We start from the raw sequence: 20,587 nt of genomic DNA, 5'->3' as shown, positions 1-20,587 counted from the left end.
ATCTACTTTTAACAACCCTATGTGTCTAAAAATTCAATCTTATCTAGAAGTACACATCTTGAGGGGAAATACTAAATAACTCCGTCTGAAATGAATTATTAATAAACAAAAATAGATAAATTACATATATGTTAAAAAATGTCGGTGATCTATTGCTTAAATTGCCTTCATTGATAACAAAATTGGTTATTGAAAGTGTAAAAAGGTATATTAATTAAGGAAGTTTAGATATGTTATCATTACACAGGAGAAAAATTATTGATTTTTGTTTATATTTTATCCCATAAAACATGAACTATATATAGTTTTTAACATATTAATTACTACTAGCATTTATGTTCACATATTTTATTTTACTTTTTCACCTTTAATAGTTTTTTTAGAACTAAAAGTATTATCTTTATTGTATATATCGCTCATCACATTTGAAACTTTTCTTTTATTCTTATAGTGATTTCTGTTACAGTCTTTAAAAATTAATTTAATCAGTTAGATCCGGTTAAACGAGGATTGACCATTTCATTGATTAATTTAATATCACGAGAATTAAGTCACAGTTAAATTGTAATTCATTTAATTAGTTATTATTTCTTATTTTATATTTGTCATTCGGTTAAACTGATTAAACAAGTTGAAGCATGACCCTTGAGATCACCAATTTGATTTTAGATTTGTTTTTTAAAGCATTGTTGTTTATTTGAGAATGGTATTTTACAATTTTATTTTTTATTTTTTATAGCAATTACATATAAATAAATAAAAGTGTTGACTTGGCTCACCTAAATCCTGGCCATAAATACGTATATGAGACTACTCCAAAATATGCATCCAACTAACATCAAATTAATCATCAAAGTGCAACTAATTAAGAAAATAAAATGAAGAATCCCTCCCTTTGCTTCTTTGTCAGATGTGGGAGACTCCAATGTAGTATTTTAATTAACTCTCCAATTCCCTATAATACTAACTTTTAACCTGATTTCATTTGTTTTTGTTGTTTACAATGATAAACATACAAAGAAGAAGGAAGAAGAGAAACAACCCTATCAGAATTTCATAACATAGAATGAACAAAAGTTTGAGGTAATAGAGTTACAATGAGTATACATACAAAAAAATATAAATGTCTAAAATACTCTTATAGTAATATATAGTAATATTATCTAACATATCCCTTCAAACTCACGATGCATTAACATGGAGCGTCGAGAGTTTGTCGACTAAAAAATGAAAATATTTAATGGAAAACATATTTGTGAACAAATCAGCAATCTGTAAGAAAGAATTGATAAACGGTAATGTAATGGTTCCATGCTGAAGATGATGACGAGTAAGATGACAATCAATTTCAAAGTGTTTGGTGCATTAATGAAAGATCGAATTATGAGCAATTTGAATAACATTCTTGTTTGTAGTGCATCAGAGTTAGTTCAGAAAGAGAGATACTCATATCAAACAAAAGTCAATGCAACTAAATTATTTCAGTAGTAGTGAATGACATAGCACGATACTCAACTTCTGTAGAAGAACGAGAGACAATGTTATGTTTCTCACTCTTCCAAAAATAATAAAGCCTCCAAGAAAGATAAAAAAAACTCAGTGGTGGACTTACGATTTGTGGTGTCACCAACCCAATCAACATTAGATAAGCACGTAACTCCAATGAGGACCACGATGAAAAGAGAAGACTTTGAAATCGAGTTCCTCGAAGATAAAAAAGAATACGAAGAACCGTTGTCCAATGTACTGTAGTGGGAGAGACAACAAATTGACTGACAACATGAACATCATAAGCAATTATAGGTATGGTAATCGTAAGATACATCAAATTGCAAACCAAAGTACGGTACAAAATGGAAGCTGGTAAAAGAACACCACATCCTATAGTGCATATTTCACATTCAACTCATGAGGAGTATATGTTGCTCAAGTATCAGAAATATGAGTCTTTTCAAGAATGTGGACAACGTACTTGGATTGAGAAAGAAGGTAGCCTCTAGGAGAGTAGGCAACTTCAATCCACAAGAATCCACAAGAAATAGCGAAGAGTTCTCAAGTCCTTCATCTCAAACTACTTGGCTAACATTATCACTAACATTATCACTTGTAATAATCATATCATCAACATACAAAGAAATTATAATGCGACCATAAGTGGTGGATCTTATAAACAATGCAAAATCATGTTCACTAGAGCGAAAACCAAGAGAAATGACCACAATAGAGAATTTCTCGAACCATGCTCGAGGAGCTAGTTTAAAACCATAGAGCCTTTTTTAACTTACACATTTTCCCCTAATCATGAGAAACTCCTTGTGAAAAGACCATATAGACTTCTTCATAAGCTCACCATTTAAAAAATTATTTTTGACATTCATTTGAGAAATATGCCATTGACGAATAGATGCAACTACAATAATAGTACGAATAATGGTCATCTTGGCTACCAGAGCAAAAGTTTCTTCATAATTCATACCATATTGTTGAGAGAATCCCTTAGCAAAAAGACGTGCTTTGTAGCTCTCAATCGATCCATCAGACTTAGTTTTGATTTTATAAACCCAACGAGACCTAATAGCATGTTTTTTAAGAGGAAAAGGTACTAACTCCCAAGTATTTGTTTTGTGCAATGCAGAAAGTTCTTCTGCGATAGCCTGCTGCTAAAAAGGATCAAGAATAGCCTCTTTATAGGAAGAAGACTCAAACAAATTGTGAATCAAGGTTAAGCAAGAAGCAAAAGAAGCTGAGTAAGTGGAATAGACAAAATCAGGTAACTGAGTAGACTTACGGTGATAGGAAGGGTAATGAAGATGATCAACAATCGTATGAGGCGGTTGGACAACTAAAGGCATAAAAAAGATGTCATCATATGGAGTAGTAGTATTTGTTCTGCAATTCTCAACATTACAGTCACTAGAAGTATTACCATTAGGACCAATATGAGTTAGTTATGAACTTTTAGTAATATGAGAATTAGAGGAAATAGAGTAAAAAGGGATGTGCTTAAGAAAAACAACATTACGAGAAACATAAAGTTTTCTTACATGAGGATCATAACAACGATAACCCTTTTGATCATCCCCATAACCATGAAAAACACACATTGTTGACCGAGAAGACAACTTAGTGCGCTCTACTTGTGGACGAAGAACAAAACAAGTAGAATCAAAGACTTTCAAAGAATAGTAATAAGGGATATAAGCATACAATTTTTCAAAGAGACACAAACCTGATATGATAGATGATGGAGTTCTATTAATAGCATAAACATCATTAAGAACTGTTACTCCCCAAAACTCACTAGAAACTGAAGCAAACAACAAAATGGAACAAGCAGTCTCAATAATATGATGACGTTTCCTTTCAGCAACTCCATTTTGTTGAGGAGTATCAATACAAGATGTCTGGCGGAGGGTGTCATCATAAGAAAGTAATTCAAAGAATTAATGAGAGGTATATTCACCATATAAGTACAATGAAATCACTTTATAACATCATTATATTGAGTCTTGACCATGACACGAAACATATGATAAATGTAAAAAAATTCATACCGATTTTTCATAAAATAAACCCAACAATAACGAGTGCAATCATCAATAAATGAAATATAGTATCTAGATCCACCTTTGGTGAGAATAAGTGATGGACCCCAAACATCAAAGTGAACTAAATCAAAAGGGGCATATGAAACTTAAACACTTTTACGAGAATGCCATAAATAAAAACTTGAAGACGAAGAAATCAAGCGAAAATTAGATAATAAGTCAATAGTGGTTGTTAAGGTTGAAGTATCTGGGACTCACAGGTCATCCAAATCATAAAGTACCCCTTGTATATGGTATGTCCCAATAAGCCTCCTAGAATATGGATTCTGCACACAATAATAAGTGGAAGAAAATATAATTGAATAATTGAAATCACATAGTTGACTAATGAAAGCAAGACTCAAAGTGAGATTAGAAATATTATAAACATCAGAAATAGACAAGCTTGGTGTGGAGATAGAACCAATGCATGCTAATGGCATAAGAGTGTCATCAATAGTCATAACCGATATAGATGAGACATGATTCACAAACACAAAAGATTTATCACCATATGTCTTATGATGAGATGCTCTAGAATCAAGAATCCATATGGAATGAGATATACCTGACATACTAGAATAGTTCAAACCTTTAGTAAAGGAGGCAGACATTGCATGTGATTGAGCGAAAAAAAGTTTTTAAAGTTGTTATGCAATATCAGATATTTGGGAGGTAGTCTTAGATGAGTATACATAACCAATACTAGAGCCAATGGTAGGAGAAGTAGAAACAACAACATTGGACGATGGTCCCTAAAATTATTCTTACGTGTTCTCCCCAATTTCAGACAATGTGCTTTCTAATGACATTTTTCTTTGCAAATAGCACATTTGTCATTACCAAGCTCAACTCTCTGTTGAGCTTTTCCTTTTTGAACAAGAGAAACAAAAATTGGTGGGAGAGTTGAGAGAATTCTCTTATCTAACACAACAGAGTGAGTCTTAAGTCTAATTTCTTATGCAAAAAATTCACTAACTATTGATTCAACAGTAGGGAGAGGAGAACGATGAAAAATCCCCGCACGAAGACCCACAAAATCATCGTGAAGAGCCATTAAAAATCAAACCAGACGTTGCGCCTCTCTCAGATCAATGTATGCTTTGACAGCTTTCAACTCAGTTGATTCCATAAAAAGTCAATTGATCCCACAAGTTAGTCATTGCCGAATAAAATTCTTGAATAATCATATTGTTTTGCTTAAGAGCCTTAATATCGCATTCCAATTGACACCGTTTTACAAAGTTAGACTGAACATACAAACGTTTCAAGTGATCCCAACTTTCTTTAGCAATATCACATTTTGCTAGTTGCACATTTATAGATAGCTCAATAGAATTATTAATCCAAGTAATGATTTTTGAATTACTAACATTCCATGTTTTAAAATCTTTTGCATATTTAGCTTCATTATTTTTTCTTTCTGTAGACTTCATAGAAAGTCCATCAACATAACCTCATGTATCATTTTCAATCAAATTTTTTTTATCACATCTTTAGCACCAGCCATAACAAATAACAACTTGAACAGATTCATCCTTAGCACCAGCCATAACAAATAATGACAGGAAAATACGACGAACACAATCACTGAAACAAAAGAAATTAGGGATAACATGTCAATAGCATTCAATCAGAAATCAAACAAAATCGTGCTGGAATTAGAAGAGAAGAACCACGCCAAAATCAAAAGAGAAGAATCACGTCGAAAACATAGAGGTAGAATCGGGTAAGAAACGGAGAGAGCAAATCTATATCGGTCATAGAACGGAGGAAGAAAAAGAGAAGAAGAAGAAGAAGAAGAAGAAGAAGAAGAAGAAGAAGAAGAAGAAGAAGAAAAACAACTCTACTAAAGTTTCATAACATAAATTGAACAAAAATTTAAAATAATAGAATTACAATTAATATATATATATATATATATATATATAAAAGAGAATAAAATATATAAAACATCTTTATTATTAATATATAATAATATAACACTTGTCACATCAGAGATACAATTTTAATTGCATCAAATGAATTAATTACCATGATCATTTGTTTACTCTTCATTAAGGAAGTATCCAGATGCAATAAGATCTTAATAAAAATAATTAATTGGTCTTCATTAATATGTACAAGAGTTTAATAATACACAAACATTCAATCTTATTTTACTATAGAGAATTATTTTTATTTTTTATATAGAAAATGACAGTTTGAACCACCATACTTTATCCAAGATCTACTGTAAGAACTCCTTTATTTTGACACAGAAAAATGTGACACTGTATTAATCCCATATAAAATAGAACATGAGTATGTGTTGACCAGTTGTTTGAAGAGAGAGACAAAATTCTATTAAAAAAAAATCGTATAAATATACAGAATTGATATTAAATAATGTGTCAACAAAACATTTCTTCTACTACAAATATGATTATCATTCGGTATAAAATAACAGTTTTATGTTAGTAAGTGGTGTAGGTCACTAAAAGATACAGCTATAACCCCATAATATACATGTTTATTCAAACTATAAAAAAAAAATGTTTTCAGTGACAAATTTAGAGGCCAATGAGGTGTCTTTAAATTAAACAAACACTCCCTCTAATTTTTTAGTAGGCAAAAACTTCCCCTAATTTCTTTCAAAATTTATCACTTGACACCGTTTGTTATTCTGTAAAACGGTGGTGTATGACTGTGTTGTGCAACATCTGTGTCTCTATGGTGATTGTGCCACCTCAATTATTACACCAATTAAGGGATTATTAACCTAAAATAATCTATTATTTCTTCTAAAATGTTTCTTGATCAACACTTAACGTAATTATGGGGTTATAATCACTTAATTGATTACTTCTATTTAAATAATCGATTATTACTAATAATATTTCAATATTTAATTGATTAATCAATTATTACAAGTGATCTTGTTGTTAACATTTTATCAATTTTTACTTCATTTAGTCGATTAAGCCGATTGTGTATACTAATTGATTAACTAGTGTGTCAGAATGCAAAATTATCATCATTAACTTAGAAATTATCATCATTAACTTAGAATTATCAACTTTATCATCATCAACTCATAATCAAACGTTTAAATCAATGATAGTATTAACCACACTTGTAAAATATGGTGTGTGTTATTAGTCACATATAAAATATTGTTGGAGGTAATGTGATAACATGGTGGATCAAATAAGTAGTCAAAAGATCGAGTGTAAAAGTATAATATTGAGTTAGGGTAGCAACAACTTACAAATTTAGGAGATGTCAAGACAACAAAAAATAATTTGTGATAATCAAGTTGCATTTCATACTGCTTTCAATTCGGGCTTTCATGAGAGAACGAAACACATAAAGATCGATTGACACTTTATAAAAAATATAATTCATTTTAAAGAAATCTTAACTGATTTTGTTGGTTCAATCGATTAATTTAATAATATATTTAGTAAGTGTCTTAAATAATATATAGTTGGATCTATTTATAACAAATTTGGTACATATGAAATATAAACTTCGACTTAAAAGGAAGCATTAAAATTGACCACACACATGTAAAAGATGTCTAAGTAATAGCTGCTAATGAAATTGAACTTAACAATCATATTTATAGTAAATACATTATAAATACAGCTTTGTATATTCTCAAGACACATGTAAATTACTCAAATAACAATAACTAAAAAGATTAATTCATCAATAGCAAAATCATCACCAATAATCAGTTAACAAATATTAACACATATGCTATATTTGATTAATAAATATTTATTAATAATAAATATAAAAAATTACTTGACAAATATAAATTACTAATACATAAAAAAATAGCAAATATTTGTTATTTATAAACAAATACAAAAAATGATGAAATAAATATTTATTATTAATACATATAAAATACAGATAATATTTATTATTAATATATATAAAATACATGATAAATATCATCAGAAGAAAAATAAAAAAGAAGAGTGTTTTTTCTTTAAAAAAAAAAACGAAGAGAGGAATCCTTGTGGAGTCGAGTAAGCTTGTGAGAAATAAAGGTAATAACAGTATATAACTAAGCTTACCAAACAGATAGGTCACGTGTGTTACGTATTGTTCTTCGATTTCCTTTGCATCACTACAATTTTCTTCTTTCTTCTTCTTCTTCCACCTCTTCTTTTTTAAAACCCTAACCCTATCTCTCTCTCTCTCTCTCTCTTCAATCATCCATGGAAGCTCTCGATTCGAACCCTCCCAACGATCTACCACCACAACCCGATTCAACATCAGACTATCAAAACCAATCCCAAGCCCTAATCCCCCAAAACGGCACCAATGGAAACCCATCGGAGAACGGCCAACTCGCCGCCGATACCGGTTCGCGGCCACATATTACAAAACCACTTCTATCCGAGAATGGTCTGACTGGTAATACCCGAAGCGGCACCACCGACAAGGATCAATCAGGCGGCGAAGAAGAGACAACAAGCAAACGCCGCCGTCGAAGTCGATGGGACCCACAGCCAGATTCAAACGATCAGGCTGGAGGCGAATTAGGCGCCGGAACGAAGAAAAGGAAGTCGCGATGGGCAGACGATGAGCCGAAACCGGTAATTCAACTTCCTGATTTCATGGGCGGTATTGAATTCGATCCCGAAATTCAAGCTTTGAATAGTAGATTACTTGAGATTAGTAGAATGTTACAATCTGGTTTACCTTTAGATGATCGTCCTGAAGGTGCTAGATCTCCCTCACCTGAACCTATATATGACAATATGGGTATTAGAATTAACACTAGAGAGTATCGTGCTCGTGAGAGATTACAAAAAGAGAGACAAGAAATTATATCTCAGATTATTAAGAAAAACCCTGCATTTAAGCCACCTGCTGATTATAGACCACCAAAGCTTCAGAAGAAGCTTTATATACCAATGAAAGAATACCCTGGTTATAATTTCATAGGGCTTATTATTGGTCCTAGGGGTAATACTCAGAAACGTATGGAGAAAGAAACTGGTGCTAAGATTGTGATTCGAGGTAAAGGGTCGGTGAAAGAAGGTAGGTTGCAACAGAAGAGGGACTTGAAACCTGATCCTTCGGAGAATGAAGATTTGCATGTTTTGGTGGAGGCTGATACCGCTGATGCGCTTGAAGCTGCTGCTGGTATGGTAGAGAAGCTTTTGCAGCCTGTGGATGAGGTCTTGAATGAGCATAAGAGGCAACAGCTTAGGGAGCTTGCAGCTTTGAATGGGACTATTAGGGATGAAGAGTATTGTAGGTTGTGTGGGGAACCTGGTCATCGCCAATATGCGTGTCCTACGAGGACTTCGACTTTTAAGAGTGAAGTTGTTTGTAAGCATTGTGGGGATGGTGGTCATCCTAGTATAGATTGTCCGGTGAAAGGTGCTACGGGGAAGAAGATGGATGATGAGTATCAGAATTTCTTGGCTGAGTTAGGTGGTACGGTTCCTGAATCTGCAATAAAGCAAACCAGTACTTTGGCAATTGGGTCGGGCAATTCTGGAAGCAATCCACCTTGGGCTAACAATTCTGGTTCGGCTGGTAGTACACCACAAGCTGGCTTAGGGGTTGGTGCAGTTAAAAAGGAAATTGATGATACAAATTTGTACATTGGGTATTTGCCACCCACTCTTGAGGATGATGGCTTGATCCAATTGTTTCAACAATTTGGTGAGATTGTCATGGCGAAAGTTATTAAGGATCGACTGACAGGTTTGAGTAAAGGATATGGGTTTGTGAAGTATGCTGATATCACAATGGCAAACAATGCGATTGTGGCCATGAATGGTTATCGCCTCGAGGGCCGAACCATTGCAGTGAGAGTTGCTGGTAAGCCGCCTCAGCCTGTTGTACCTCCTGGCCCACCAGCTTCTGCTGTGCCGACTTATCCTGTTCCAAATCAGCAAATGGGTGCCTATCCATCCCAACAGTATACTGGTGGTGGTCCCCTTGGAAGTGCTCCTCCTGGGAGTTACGGTGGTACCCCAGTTCCATGGGGACCTCCTGTTCCTCCTCCATACAATCCATATGCTCCTCCTCCACCTGGGTCAACTATGTATCCTCCTATGCAAGGTCAACCTATGCCTCATTATGGTGTTCAATATCCTCCTCCAATCCATACGGGTCCTCCCGGTGCTACGTCCCAGCCCATGAATTCTAGTGAAATGCAGCAGAATTATCCTCCTGGAGTGCAGTCTGATAATAATACATCTTCTCAGTCTGTACCGGGCAACATGTATGGGAACACAGTACCATCAATGCCGCCAGCAGCTCCACCAACATATCCTGCATCTTACGGATATCCTCCTCCACCTTACTACAATGCAGTTCCTCCACCACCTCCCCCATCGGCCCCTGCAACTTCAGACCAATCCCACAGCATTGCAAATGCGCCTTGGGCTAGTAATCATCCTGTCCCACCTCCTGCTGCTGACAAGACAACATATGGTGCCGATCAATCCCAGAGCATTGGAAATGTGCCTCCTCCTAACTCATCAGCAGAGAAGACATCATATGGAGCTGATTCAGAGTATGAGAAATTCATGGCAGAGATGAAATGATATAGTTTCATTTTCATCGTTCTTCAAACTTCTGAAGGGTATGTTTGTGGTCTGTCTCTCTCTCTCTCTCTATATATATATATATATGTGTGTGTGTGTGTGTGATATAAATAAAGATGATTTTATTTTTTTTATTCAATTGAATTTAAATCCATTTTGAATTGTTGGAATCACATTTCTTTTTAAGAGACAAGTTCTTGAAGAAGTTACTATCCATGCTTATAAATGCCAATTTTAGCTCTTCTTTCAGCCCTTGAGCATCCGTGATAACCATGTGTTGCTTCTCTTTTTTGTGGTGTCCATCGGAGCAGAAACTGGTTACAGTTTTGTGGTTCAGATATAAAATCCCCTTGATGAACTAAAAAGAAAAGGAGCCTCTAGTTTTTTGTGTTGTTTTATTGATATCTATATGATAATGTATGTATGTTTGGATGCATTGTTTTACAGATTATGTCCCATGAATTTCATTTGTGGTTCTCAAAAATCTGTCTCTGTTTCTTAACTCGTGGGTGTCTATTCTCATGCTGTCATTATGCATAAAATCATTACTGGCCTTCTGTATGTTTACTTTATATTTTATCATCATGATTTTACCTCTCTCTTAACTCTTCATTGTTATGATGTAACGTTGTGACAGGCCTGATGTTTCTTGGAGCTCTTGTGAACCTGATTTCTTAACCTCTTGCCATGTCTTTCTTGGAAGTTTGGGACTCACTTCTTTAACCTTGCTGTACTGTTATGAAATTTGCAGAGAATTTGGGCTGGAAGTTGAGAAACAATCTTCATATAGTGGGAGACAACATCAAAAGCTCATTATTATTATGATGATGACCTTTATTAATCTTTTTTGTTGTGTAGGACTTAATACTGTCTGCATTTTTTCTGTGGCGTTTTATTGATTGACACCATAATGTCTGGTTGCTAATGTTTCCTTTTGAAAGCTTGTTTGAACTTTTATGGGAGCTGGTACCTGGTGTTTTTTGTTTATGTTCTTCTATTGTCACTTTCAGTTGATTTTGTTCATTAAGAACTGATTCTCTAACTTATAGTTTTGGTGATGAGTTTAAATCTTTTTTTTGAGGACTAATTCTCTTTATCACTTGGTGCTGAAGCTGCCTTTAATCACACATCTTATCCCGAAGGTAATCATGCCTTGCTATTTATTTTAGGCATTTCGGGTTGGTATACGAGATTTGTTTTTTTAACAATCCATGTGTGACAGGTAAAAGACTTGCAACAGATTTATATTTCTGGCATTATATATGTCAGACCTTGGTGGCGTTTTTACATTTTACCTCTAACTAAATAAGCTGACATGGTGTTATGAACACCAAGTTCTTGTATCATGATACAGGCAATTATCAAGTTTCTCATTTGTTTCTGAAGTGATCATGTGGTCCTCTGTTGACACCATCAATGTTTTGGGCATTAGATGAAGGCTGAGGTGAAAACCGTTGTTGGTAGTGTTTGTTGTTGTTAAATGCTTCGTTTAGATGTGTTGCTGGGTGAAGTTAAAATAGATTATTAAGAATTTGAGTTGTAGAATTTTGATACGTTTTCTTGTTGACACCTGCTCCTTTTTTTAATCAAAACATACAGTTCTGTTGTATTGGCGTAAGGGAAATATCTTAAGTTTTCTAATTCAACAATGCAATATTAGATTGTGGTAAATATAATATTGGAGTCTTGCTAGTACGCGTTGTGTGCTTGTAAGGATACGGGAAGAATATATTGCTTTAACACAATTTTTTCAAAGCACTTTTAGGTTTAAATTTCTAAGTTTCACTAAATATATGTGGGCATTTGAGTAAGGAAGAGTCATTTAAAATTTAGTCGAATAGGAGTGTGTTTTGCATAGAATGAAGTACTAGATGGAGTTTTGACACTCTCGCTCTAAATATAAGAAAGTTGGGTCAGCAAAAGTTTTTAGATGAAATACATTTTTTTTTATATTTAGAATCAAAGGACCAAAGAAGGCACTTTACTGTCAGATGTGAAGTACTCCCTAGGATTGTCATGGTTTGATGTCAAATCTAAACTTCATATTTATTCATGAAATATTTTCTTGAAATGGGGTTAGGAAGCCTGTTGAAATGTCTACTCCTAAATTGAGCTGATGATGCTTCGAGCCAAGAATGTGTTTTCTATTCTAGAGTTGATTTGGGTTTATCATTTTGTTCTTTTTTTAATAGAATGAACTCGTTGTATATCATTAGAAATAGCACCAGCAAATACAAAGAGGCATACAAGTCAAATATTGGTGACTAAGTGATATTGGCATGTTGTCGAACAAACTTTATTTAATTATTTGGAATTTAAAAAAAATGTTTAGATGAGAAAATAGAATGTTGCTACAGGCCTAAATGAAATTATCACATATTACTTGCCTTGGATGTCTTAAAAATTGATGCCAATGCCAATTCTCCTATGTTGTTGAAAGGAAGAAGTATCAACATTACACTTCAGTCACTCATTCCCTTGCTCCACTAACTTCAGCCACCCTTTCAAAGGCTTACTCTAATGACTTCCATGTGAGGCTTTGTATGAGCTCCGATCTTTTTCATCTCTTTCCAACTTTTCAAAATTGACTTTGTTCTCATTAGAATCTGGAGTTTGATTAAACAAAACCGCTTCTGACCTTGTTTCTGCCGTTTCACACCCACCATAGGTTCATTGCCCACACATTTCTCTTTTGTGTTCAATATTGTTAAATACTTTCTATCCCGATTTTTTTATTTATCTATAATATCATCATCATCTTCTACTATATAATTTTGGATAAGATACCCCTCGTTATATCAAATATTTTTTTGTTTGCTTTGAATGGTGAGAGTTTTGAAAAAGCTTCCATAGACTGACTATTCACTTGAGTCCATGGCTTCTTGTATCACCTTTGTAAGATTCAAAATTCTAACAATTGTTGCATGCATGTGAACATGTGCAAGGTTTATTTGAACTTGGATTTGCACAAGGGGCATTTCAAAGGACATAGCACTCCTCTCTCGCAAAGGGTAAATTTAGGCCACATGAAATTCTTGACCAGAGTGAAACCTCCAATTTTCACACTTCCCTACAATTTCATGGCTCATGAAGGTGATTAGAATCAATTATCACCTTCATATATAATTTTTTTGAGATCATGTTGACTTTACGGTTTAAATTTATTCTGTGGTGTATCCTTAATTAGCGATTGTAGCACCTGTTTTATTATGTAGTTGTTCAATTAGAGAGTTTCATTCCAAATTGTTGTTAGATGAATGAATAATACGCTAAAATATGCATGTTTTGCCCCTACCAAGAGAAATGGACCAACTGGGCATTCCAAATTGTTGTTAGATGAATGAATAATACATAAAATATACATGTTTACAAACTACAACCAAGTGGAGTAGTTTATAGACCAGTTGGCACTTGACAACCTTTGACTTGAGTATTATGTATTTTTTTTATCATTCATTCTATTTTCAATAAATGGCCAATTACAACTCTTCAAAAGGTCACATCAACTAATTCTCTAAGCTAAAGCATTCTTAAGCTGTTTTAAATTCATAATAGATCTTTCATTTTTATTATGTTATGTTAAACCTTTGCTTGTTCTGTCTCTAGCAAAGCCATTGATTTTTCAAACACTACAAAAAACCTTTTTAGTAGTATTAGTAAATTTGTTGTTCATAATTTCATATTTAGAGATGTAGATGGATATATAATTGAACAGTTAAGTTAAAGCACACTTTGTTTTTCTTGCAACCATCAATATCAGTTATTAGTAATGATTTGAAAAACATTTCGGATCGGCCAGTTCAACTAGTGGAACCGGGAAACGACCTCCCATTTTGTTCCATTGATCCTCAAAATTGCCCAGATAATAGAAGCGGTCTAGGTTTAGTGGTTCACCGGTTCAGAGTGGATTGTTAAAATAAAAACGTATTTTACTTATAAAAAAAAATTCAAAAACGATGATTTTTATATTTTAAGTTTATTTGCCGTCTTGGTCTCTCTATTTTTACCTATTCACTAAATTGGTCCTCCTATTTAAAAGTCGACAATTTTGGTCTCGCCCTCAAATTTTTGAACTAAAAAATAAGACCTTCTATATGCACTAGTTATTCACATGTCATTAATTAAATTACAAAAATAAAAAAATTGAACTTGAGAGTTAAGTTTTTAAAGGATTTTATTGCAATTTGATGAATGTTAATCATTATATATTATCATATCATATGTCATGTTATTCAAAACATGTCAGATTGTTATTTTTTAGTTAAAAAATCAAAATTGATGATTAAAACTGTCAGATTTTATAGTAGGAATACTGATTTCACAAATTGATAAAAATAGAAAAATTCAAACTGCAATTAAGCTATATATTTTCAAGATGTTTTTCACTTACTTTTAGTGACCATTTATAGGCAAATTAATGATAAAACTCAAATATAAATATACATGTTGTCGCGACTTAAAATTTCAAGTGTTTTTCGAATTCAATGAAGTCGTCACCAAAACTTATTTTAAACTACGAAAAATATTGAGAAACCCTTAAACATAGAGAAAAAAAATGGTATTTGAACAAAACTTTGAGTTCGGGAGTCGATTATGCGTAGGAAATGTATTAGCACCATACGACATCCGTTAAAATACGATTATCTATAATTAATTGTGCAAAATTAATATTAACTTAAATATATTTATTTCTCGTTATTATTAAATATAAATATCAATTGTTTGTTTTTTGAATGTGATTTTGAAATAAAAGTATGCTTAAGAAAGAAAAGTAAAAAAAATTAAAAATTATTAGTGTGCTTGACAAGAGGGTGATCTTGCTCCTACGTATTTTCCGATGCGATGGAGAAATCAAAGCTACTTAGTTTTTAGATAGAAAATGCAGATGAGTTGATTGCTTTTAATGACAATGTGTTTTGTTGTTGATAAAAAAAAAATTTGACGAAAAAAATTAATTTGTTTGATTTGAATGATTATTTTGGAATGTGAATTTTAGGACTTTTAAGTTGTACAACTTGTGTCTTAAAAGCTCAATGAGTAAAGAGATGACACATCTAATTTAATCATTTTAAGAATATTTTATTATTTTTCGTTTTAAAATTAAGTTTTAAAACTGTAAAACGGTACCATTTGTGTCTTAACAACTCAAAAATTAAAAGATGTCCCACTTAATTTAATCAAATTTTAAAATTTGATTTTAGATTAATTTAAAAAGACTATTAGAACTATCAAATTGTCACAACTTGTATCCTAAAAGATTAAAAAGATGTCACATCTAATTAATTAATTAAAAATAATTTTTGTATAATTTTAAATTTATAAAAAGATAAAAATAAAAACAAATTTAGAACTATTATGATATAACAAATTATGTCAACACATGACTTGAACCAATATTTTCTTGACTTTATTTTTGGCATTTTTTTTTAAAACTTGATGAAAATGCAAGTTGTGCCTGTCTAGTCTATTTCTACCTTGCGTAAAAAAAAGAGATAAAACATATCCCTTGCTGTCAAAAATAAAAACTTGTTTAACAATTAATAAACATTATTCCCGAAGGCAATGCTTTAATAGCAAATACATTGCAAAGATAAAAAAAAAAAACTAAGTAATCCATATAACACAAAAATATGAATGCATAAAACACAGCAACCAAATGAGTATTGGACGTGTCTCAAGTTTCTATACCTCACTGTAGCTATAATCCCTCAACTTTGAAAGAAAAAAAAGTTAAAAGGTACCACTCTAAAGCATGAGATCAAACATTTTATGAAGAACCAACAAATATGAAATTTTCAGCAAACACACAACAAAACGAAATGCAATATTAAAGAGATAGAGAATAAAACAAACGTAAAAGACGCGAATCATTGTATAGCAGTAAAGAAGACAGCAACAATGGTCCGTTTTCTGGCGACGACTTCGTCGAAGATTTGAGTTTTTAGTCTTATCATTTTTGCTTTCTCATTCATAACTCATGTTATAAAAGAGAAGAAAAAAATATATACATATCTTAACTCTTTCTTATTGTTTATCTTCTTCTTCTTTCTTCTTTTGGTGTTTGTTTAAAAGAGATAGTATCCGATTTTTCTTTCAAGAAATGCCCCCCGTTGTTGAAATCAAATGAAGATCTATTTATAGATTTTTTTCCACTTGTTTAGTTGCTTTATTGTTTTGCCTTTGTGCTCCCCATTAATGTCCTTCTTTATGTTTTATTTTCTTTATTCATAATCTGAGTTCTTTTGCTTGTCTGATGCATATCTAAGTGTGTTAATTCTCTGTTTATGTTTGAGAAATAAAGCAAGTTTTGGATGAGTTAATGTTTCTCTCTATATATGTCTCTGGTTCTGCAAAATATTGTCTTCATGCTTCTGTTTTAAACTCAAAGTTTTGTCTTCTTCTCTTTGCATCATAACAACCAGAGAGGACAATAAAAAATTTATTTTTTATTAATTAATTAAATATGTATCATTGTGTATTACTTAGTTTAATGTTATTATAATTGTGGGTTTAAGAAATGATGAGACAAAATGTGCACCCTTATTATTTTTAGTTATATAACTTTTATTTTCAATTTATATTTCTTTTTTTTTTTTTACTTTTTTGTATTAATAAATATGAAGGCAGAAATATATACATCTTTATATATTTATAAATTTTTTTAACTTATCATAGAGAAAAATAAAATGATGGTAAATATTAAATTTGATATATTATAATAAAATGGATATTATTACTTTCTGATTTATTTATAGTTAGTTAGATAAAATTGGGTACTACAACTGCCCCTATTTAATTATATTTTTACTAGAAAATGTGAATATCATCGTTGTAAAATATAATTAAATAGTAGAATCCAAAATTTGTCTGTGAAAATGAGTAGAAAAGGCAAAGATGAGTAGACTGATAAATTGCTAATGCGAAAACATGATCTTCTCTTCGGATTGTTATTGATGCGTAGATCGACAAGAATGAAAGAATGATCGTCTTCAGATTAGTTACTGATGCATAGATCGAAGGATGAAAAAAAATGAATGTCTTCGGATTGGTTACTGATGTGTAGATCGACACGAATGAAAGAATGATCGTCTTTAGATTGGTTACCGACGCATAGATCGAATGATGAAAAAGTGATCGTTTTTAGATTGGTTAGCGATGCGTAGATCAAAGGATGAAAAAAAATAAAAAATGAACTTATTCGGATTGGTTACCGATGCATAGGTTGACAAGAATGATCGTCTTTGGATTGATTACTGATGCGTAGATCAAAGGATGAAAAAATATGATTGTCTTCAGATTGGTTAGCGATGTGTAAATCGAAGGATGAAAAAATGATCGTCTTGTCTTCGAATTGGTTACCGATGCGTATATCGAATGATGAAAAAAATGATCGAAGGATGAAAAAATGGTTGTCTTCCTATTGGTTACGATGCGTAGATCAATAAGAATGAAGAAAACTAGTTTAGAAGGTTGTTAAGTATGAAAACAAGATATGAAAGATTCATGCTTGTTATGCATTATGCAAAGTTGTTGAATATAAGTAAAGTATAAATGAACACGCATGGTTCATGTGACTATAAGTAAGTTATGAATGTAAGATGCATGATTTATGTGTGTTATGCATAAATTCTTATTCATTTCTTTGATTCTCTGATCCTTTATATTTTCTACGCCCATAAGATTCAATGGAGATAACAACCGTTTTTTGCATGTGACTCTAGTATATCTTGTGTGACCCATTTTAAAACACAACTCATTGTGTAAAATGATTATGCTCCATTTTTCTTATTTTTCCACATATTTCAAATTCTAACAATTATTATCATAAAACAACACTTCAAAATGGCAAAGCAATCAACCATGAAACTGAATTAGTTTTAAAAAGAGTGTAACGTACAACATCGTATGACAACATTGGAAAAAGTATATTCACTATATTGGGAATAAATCAATTAAGGTTACAATGTACGAATGAGTATGTTTAGTTGAAGGATACCAAACGTTATTTATACTTGTAATTTTGGACTCTTGCTGGCCAGCTTCTAAGAATAATAATTACCTCAGTTTGAACCATTTGAATTTTTTATATCCCTAACTTTTGCATGGACCACTATTCCAAGTTTTCAATCCATCGGGATGCTCTAGTTCTTGCCTATGCCGCCTTTTCTTGTTTCAACCTAGCGAGTCCATTTTTTAATTATTTTTGTTTTTAAGCATAATAGTTTTTGGCTGCATCTAAGTTGACATGAAGTGGAAACTCTTTTCCATCCATTTCTGTGAGTATTAGAGCTCCCCAGATAAATCTTTTTTCACAACATATGGTCCCTCGTAATTATGGGTCCATTTTCCACGAGAATATTTTTTTATGAACAATATTTTCTTTAACAGGTATCCTTCTTGAAACTCTTGACGACAGACTTTTTTCTCCTATGCCTTTTTAAGTCTTTTTTGGAATAGTTGGCAGTGGCACAAAGCTATCATTCTCTTTTCTTCTATGATATTTAATTGGTCAAATCGTGATTGAACCCACTCAGCCTCTTCCAGTTTTGTTTCCATCAAGACTCTGATCGAGGGAATTCCATACACCAATGAGAAAGGAGTTGCCCCTGTTGAAGTACGAATAGAGGTTATATAGCCATGTACTGCAAAGGGCAACATTTCATGTCTCTACCATCTTTTGTATAATTTTCTTGATATTCTTATTTGCTGCTTCTACAACCCCATTCATTTTCGGACGATATGGCGAATAATTATGGTGCTAAATTTTAAAACTATCATACAACTCCTTCATCATTTTGTTATTCAGATTGGTCGCGTTATCAATGGTAATTTTAATTGGCAAGTCATATCGACAAATCAACTTTTTCTCGATGAATCTGACAACCACGCTCCTCGTCACATTGGCATAAGAAGCAACTTCAACCCATTTTGTGAAATAATTGATAGCTACTAGGATAAACCGATGTCCATTTGAACCCTTAGGCTAAATGAGTCCAGTAACATCTATCCCCCACATTGAAAATCGCCATGATTAGGTTAATACATTCAAAGAAGTTGGTGGTACATGTACTTTATCAACATAGATTTGACATTTATGATATTTCGTTACATAAATAAAGCAATCAGACTCCATGGTTAACCAATAGTAATCAACCCTCAAGATTTTTGCCATTGCGTGCCCATTTGCATGGGTTCCAAAAGAACCTTGATGAACCTCTTGAATGAGTTTCTCTACTTCCATTTTATACACACATCTTAGGAGAACCATATAATGATTTCTCAAATAAAGCACATCACAATTTAAGAAAAAATTCATTGGCAATCTCCTCAAAACCCTCTTGTCGTTCTCTGAAATACCCAATGGATATTCTTTATTCTTGACATAAGATTTGATATCATAACACCATGTCTTACTATCATGCTATTCTTCTATTGATAAGAAATATGTTGGCTTATCCTTTTGTTGAATTTTTATGACTGACACATCTTGACCGATGCTTATTTTGAACATTTATTACAATGTGGCCAGGGCGTCTGCCAATTGGTTTCCTTCTTAAGGAATATGGTGAAAAGTGATTTTCTCAAAGTATTCTATCAATTCTTTGATATGCGTATGATACATAATTAATTTGGAATCTCAAGTTTCGCACTCTCCTTTTGTCTGATGGATGACAAACAATGAATCTCCATATACCTCAAGAACTTTTACTTTTGATTCAATGGTTGTTATAATGCCCATGACACATGCCTCATATTCTGCAATATTGTTTGTGCAATCGAAACACAATCTAGCAGTAAATGGAATGAAATGGTTTTTTGAGGAAATCAAAATGGCCCCAATTCCATGTCGTAATGCATTAGAAGCACCATCAAACACCAACATCAATTTTTCTTTATCAAATGATCCAGCCTCTTCAAACAAAGTTATTATGCCTTCGTCGGGGAATTCAAAATGCATTGATTGATAATATTTTATAGGTTGTTGGGCCAAATACTCTGCTAGTGCGCTTTCTTTGATAGCCTTCTGTGTAACATAAACCAAGTCGTATTCTGATAACAACTGCCAACGGGAAATCCTTCCAATAAGAGCAGGTTTCTCAAAAATGTATTTAATTGGGTCCATCTTAGACACCAACCAAGTTGTATGACATAACATGTATTGCCTCAATCGATGAGCAGCTCATGCTAATGCACAACATGTTAGTTCAAGCAGTGAATATCTTGTTTCACAACTAGTGAACTTTCGGCTCAAATAATAAATATGATAATCTTTCTTACTAGGTTCATCATGTTGCCCCAACACATAATCCATCAACTCATCAAGTACTTTCAAGTACATAATAAGTGGTTTCCCAGGATCTGGGGCTAGGATTGGAGGTTTTAACAAGTACTATTTAATCTTCTCAAAAGTTTTTTGACAATTCTCATTCAATT

The 20,587-nt window shown here is 32.6% G+C and overlaps 2 protein-coding genes across 3 annotated transcripts; one reads left to right on the top strand and one right to left on the bottom strand.

Moving 5' to 3' along the window:
* Positions 1-7,660: 7,660 nt before the first annotated feature.
* On the top strand, positions 7,661-11,140 carry LOC101506285 (splicing factor-like protein 1). Of its 2 annotated transcripts, none has more exons than XM_073369718.1 (2): positions 7,661-10,202; positions 10,791-11,140. In XM_073369718.1, the coding sequence occupies exon 1, from the start codon at positions 7,802-7,804 to the stop codon at positions 10,151-10,153; it is 2,352 nt and encodes a 783-aa protein (XP_073225819.1). In that variant the 5' UTR covers positions 7,661-7,801; the 3' UTR covers positions 10,154-10,202; positions 10,791-11,140. The 2 variants fall into 2 exon arrangements, with proteins under 2 accessions (XP_073225819.1, XP_004514517.1); XM_004514460.4 differs by having other exon boundaries at positions 7,662-10,191.
* Positions 11,141-19,790: 8,650 nt separating this feature from the next.
* Positions 19,791-20,276, bottom strand: LOC105852984 (uncharacterized). The gene has a single exon (XM_012719926.1). The coding sequence runs from the start codon at positions 20,274-20,276 to the stop codon at positions 19,791-19,793; it is 486 nt and encodes a 161-aa protein (XP_012575380.1).
* Between the last annotated feature and the right edge of the window lie 311 nt (positions 20,277-20,587).

This window comes from Cicer arietinum, chromosome 6 (assembly GCF_000331145.2).
Source record: "Cicer arietinum cultivar CDC Frontier isolate Library 1 chromosome 6, Cicar.CDCFrontier_v2.0, whole genome shotgun sequence".
Classification (NCBI taxonomy): Eukaryota; Viridiplantae; Streptophyta; class Magnoliopsida; order Fabales; family Fabaceae; genus Cicer; species Cicer arietinum.
This window is presented reverse-complemented; position numbering and strand designations above follow the sequence as displayed.